Raw genomic sequence first — 4,840 nt, forward strand, 5'->3', positions numbered from 1 at the left:
AGTCAGGATGGTCTCCATCTCCTGACCTCGTGATCTGCCTGCCTCGGCCTCCCAAAGTGCTGGGATTACAGGCGTGAGCCACTGCGCCCAGCCTAAATTTTTTTAAAAAGAGAATATGGTACTACATAGTCGCAGGTAGCTGTTGGATATAGGTAACTTAGTAACCAAACACCTGACATTTTTATTACTCAGGTGAAAGACATTCACACGGAATCTACATCAATAGGTTGTTTTTTAACAGTTAATTCCGAATACCTGAAACTATTAATGGTGGCTTTAACAGTTGGGTTAAAAAGACACTTTTCATTATGTGTTTTAGTTGACTCAGTAATTTTTGTATTGTTACCATAAGTACATAATAGTACTTTCATAAACAGATAAAGACAAAGGTACATTTTAAATAGTTTTTTAGTGCTCCGTAATAACAGAATATGTCAACAAGGAGAAAATGCTGACATACTAACTGGCTTATTAGTTTAGTAACAGTTAAAACCAGAAGACGCACAAAGTACATATCATATATTCAATGAAATTACCTCACAGAAATGTAACACACAAGATGAGAATGAGGCAGCTCCAGTGAGAAGATTTTGTATATATCCTCGAGGCATATTAAATTTTTCAGATACAGTCCAAATGTTGGTCTCTTTGAGCAAGGTATAAAGAACAAAAGACAGATACAGCCTGTTGACAACGTCCTTGTCCACCTTCTAGAAAGACACAATCAAATAAATTCGTTTACTAGACCTGCTAAAAATGTATGTTATTAAAATTGGACAAAAGGAAAACTGAAGTTGTATTACAGAATAGCAAGGATAGAATAATTCCACAGAAACAAAACTAATTTCTAACAGATGTACTTCAGATTAATTCCAATTTATTATCATTTTTCCAACTATAAAAAAAGATAAGGCCAGGCAGAGTGGCTCATGCCTGTAATCCCAGCACTTTGGGAGGCTGTGGCAGATGGATTGCAAGAGCCCAGGAGTCTGAGATCAGCCTGGGCAACATGGCAAAAATCTGTCTCTACAAAAAGACAAACTAACAAAAAATGTGGCCGTGTGTGGTGTGGTGTGCACCTGTAGTCCTGGCTACTTGGGAGGCTAAGGGATCACTTGAGCCCAGGAGACAGAGGTTGCAGGGAGCCGAGATAGCACCACTGCACTCCAGCCTGGGCGACAGAGTGAGACCCTGTCTCAAAAAAATAAAAATCAAAATAAATAAAAGTTACAAGATAAACCAAATTATTTCCAATATAAATTAAACTTCCTTCTACAGGGAAGGAATTGTACCCCCTCTCCATCACTCCACAAAAAGGAATGTACAAATCCTAACCCCTGGTACCTGTGAATGTGATCTTACTTGGAAACAAGACATTTGCAGATACAATTAGTTAAGTATCTCTAGGTGAAATCATCCTGGATTTACAGTGGGCTCTAAATTCAATGATTAGTGTCCTTATAAGAGGAGAAGACACAGAGAGATACAGAGAAGGCAACAATGTGAAGATGGAGGCTGAGATTGGAGGGATGCATCTATAAGCTAAGGAACACCAAGGACTGCCAGTAACCACCAGAAGCTAGGAGAGAGGCACGGATGGCTTTTTTCTCAGAGGCTCCTGAAGGAATCAACATTGCCAATACCTTGATTTTGGACTTCTCGTCTCCTGAAGTGTGGGAGAATAAATTTCTGTTGTTTTAAGCCAACCCTTCGTGGTAATTTATTATGGCAGTTGTAGAAAATGAATACAGGAAAGAAGGGAGTTGGGGACAGAGACCTTTACTGTTACTTGGTATTTGTAAATTGTATATGTGTGTGATTATTATTATAAACTAGACAAATGCACTTTAGATAAATATGTTAATAAGCTTGTCTATATTATAAACTAAGAGTAAATATTAGATCCTATTATTTCCACAGGGTCCAAGCTAAAACACCTGAAAGAGATAGAAAAATGCTTCCTGTAGTTGATGATTTTGATTCTGTGTACCTGCTTTTGCCCGTGGTGCCTAATGACCATATTTGTGCATAAAGGATTTCATAGCTAGTATCAAGCTTAGAAACTAATTAATTCTTAAAATTGAGGAAAAAACGATGAACTTAAAAAAGAAAAAGTAGATATAAAAAATAAAATTAGAGGCTGGGAGTGGTAGCTCACACCTGTAATCCCAGCACTTTGGGAGGCCAAGGCAGGAGGATCTCTTGAGTTCAGGAGTTCAAGACCTGCCTGGGCAACATGGTGAAACCCTGTCTCTATTTAAAAAAAATTGTAAAATAATAAAAAATAAAATAAAATATAAAATTATATCCTCCATCATAGTAAAAGAATGAGATGAGAACTTACAGTGACATATTGAAGGATGTATGAGTTACAGATCCTGCAGGTTGATACTGGATCACTTTTTTAAAAGCATTAAGCTGAAAAAGTATGACAGTTGAATATCAAGTAGGAAAAGAAAGCTATTTAATTTCCTAATTTTAGTGCATATTCAGTACTAACTATAAATTGAGTCAATGTAGGTTTTTGCTTAGAATGTATTTCCCAAGCCAAGAAAAATGATATAATTATTATATGGCAAAACATAATGATTTATGCCAATTTCAAGATCTTTTGTGGCAGGGCATTATAGGTGGCTCACGCCTATAATCCCAGCACTTTGGGAGGCTGAGGTAGGTGTATCACCTGAGGTCAGGAGTTTAAGATCAGCCTGACCAACATGGTGAAACCCCGTCTCTACTAAAAATACAAAAATTAGCTGTGTGTGGTGTGGCTCACGCCTATAATCCCAGCACTTTGGGAGGCTGAGGTAGGAGAATCGCCTGAACCTGGGAGGTGGAGGTTGCAGTGAGCTGAGATCGTGCCATTGCACTCTGGCCTGGGCGACAAGAGCAAGACTCCGTCTCAAAAAAAAAAAAAAAAACTTTTGCAAGATATCAAGAAATGTTAAAAAAAGGTGGATGGGGGGCTCTTTTTCAGTGTGGAGAAATCAATTAGATTTTAAGCATTTAAGTATGTTCTGTAGAGTTTTAAAAAATTATACCTCCAAAACATTAAACTAGTAATTAATCCATTTGTAATAAAGATAAATTCATGTTCATACTATTTTAAATATGTATCAATTTGGTAAATTTTTGTTGCCTATATTACATTAAATGTAACATAAATAAACTCTGGATTCAAGCTTAAAAAGATGCATTATTCTAATAAGATTTTTGCATGTTTATTATTTGATAATGAGTTCCAAATTAATAATATTGTTTTTATTTTACATTTTAGAGTTTGATATAAAAGGTTTGTTTTAAGAAATATTTTTATTCAGTATTTTGGAGGTCTAAACAACACAGCCATTTCCAAAGTAAAAGACCTAATCTAAAAATTGTGATAATGTGAATGCTTAAGTGCTAGAGATACTTTTATTTTTATTTTTGAGACAAGGTCTCACTATGTTGCCCAGGTTAGCCTCAAACTCCTGAGTACAAGTAAATCTTTTGCCTCAGCTTCCTGAGAAGCTAGGAGTATAGGTGTGTGCCACTGTGCTGGGCTTGTGGTTTGTTTTTTTTTTTAGACGGAGTCTCTGTTGCCCAAGCTGGAATGCAATGGTGCAATCTCGGCTCACTGCAACCTCCGCCTCCCAGGTGCAAGTGATTTTCCTGCCTCGGCCTCCCGAGTAGCTGGAATTACAGGCACCCGACACCACACACAGCTATTTTTTATATTTTAAGTAGAGATGGGGTTTCACCATGATGGTCAGGCTGGTCTCAAACTCCTGACCTCGTGATCGCTCGCCTCAGCCTCCCAAAGCGCTGGGATTACAGGCGTGAGCCACTGTGCCCGGCACGATATTTTTGATTTTATGACACAGTGATGCATGGACACCGCACCATCAATTTAAGTGTAAGTAAACATCATCTTCCCATTTTACAAAACGAAATCTGTACTGTCTACGCAAATTTAAAAGGTATAGGGGAGGCTGGTTGCAGTGGCTCATACCTGTAATCCCAGTGCTTTGGGAGGCCGAGGTGGGTGGATCACCTGAGGTCAGGAGTTTGAGACCAGCCTGGCCAAAAACATAGTAAGACCTCTGTCTGTATAAAAAAATTTAAAAAACTGGCTGGGCGCTGTGGCTCATGTCTGTAATCCCAAAACTTTGGGAAGCCCAGGCGGGCGGATCACTTGAGGTCTGGAGTTCGAGATCAGTCTGGCCAATATGGTGAAACCCTATCTCTACTAAAATTACGTAAATTAGCTGGGAGTGGTGGTGTGTGACTGTAATCCCAGCTACTCTAGAGGCTGAGGCAGGAGAATTGCGTGAATCCGGGAGGTGGGGGTTGCAGTGAGCCAAGATTGCACGACTGCACTCCAGCCTGAGACTCTATCTCAAAAAAACAAACAAAAAATTAGCCAGGTGTGGTGGCACATGTCTGTAATCCCAGCTACTCAGGAGGCTGAGGCAGAAGGATCACCTGAGCCCCAGAGGTCGAAGCTGCAGTGAGCCTGGATTGCTCCATTATACTCCCAGCCTGGGCAACAGAGTGAGACTCAAGTAGCTGGGACCACAGGCGTGTGCCACCATGCCTGGCTAATTTTTGTTATTTTTTGTAGAGACAGGGTTTTGACACATTGCTCAAGTGGCTGGTCTCGAACTCCCGGATTCAAGTGATCCACCTGCCTTAGCCTCCCAAAGTGCTAGGACTACAGGTGGGAGCCATGGCATCCAGTCAAAATTAATTTTTTTAATTTTAATTTTATTTTTTTGAGACAGAGTTTCGCTCTGTCGCCCAGGCTGTAGTGCAGTGGTGCGATCTCCTCTCACTGCAAGCTCCGCCTCCCAGGTTCACG

General features: G+C 39.8%; 1 protein-coding gene across 4 annotated transcripts in view; it reads right to left on the reverse strand.

Annotated features, from left to right (window-relative positions):
* HELQ (helicase, POLQ-like) overlaps positions 1-4,840 on the reverse strand; it is a 54,166-nt gene that overhangs the window by 19,826 nt on the left and 29,500 nt on the right. For all 4 annotated transcript variants that reach the window (XM_011941781.1, XM_011941784.1, XM_011941780.1 and 1 more), the window contains one exon: positions 537-710. In XM_011941781.1, coding sequence (XP_011797171.1) covers positions 537-710 — 174 coding nt within the window. The remainder of the gene's footprint in view (positions 1-536; positions 711-4,840) is intronic.

The sequence above is a fragment of the Colobus angolensis genome, unplaced genomic scaffold (assembly GCF_000951035.1).
Source record: "Colobus angolensis palliatus isolate OR3802 unplaced genomic scaffold, Cang.pa_1.0 Scaffold200, whole genome shotgun sequence".
NCBI lineage: Eukaryota > Metazoa > Chordata > Mammalia > Primates > Cercopithecidae > Colobus > Colobus angolensis.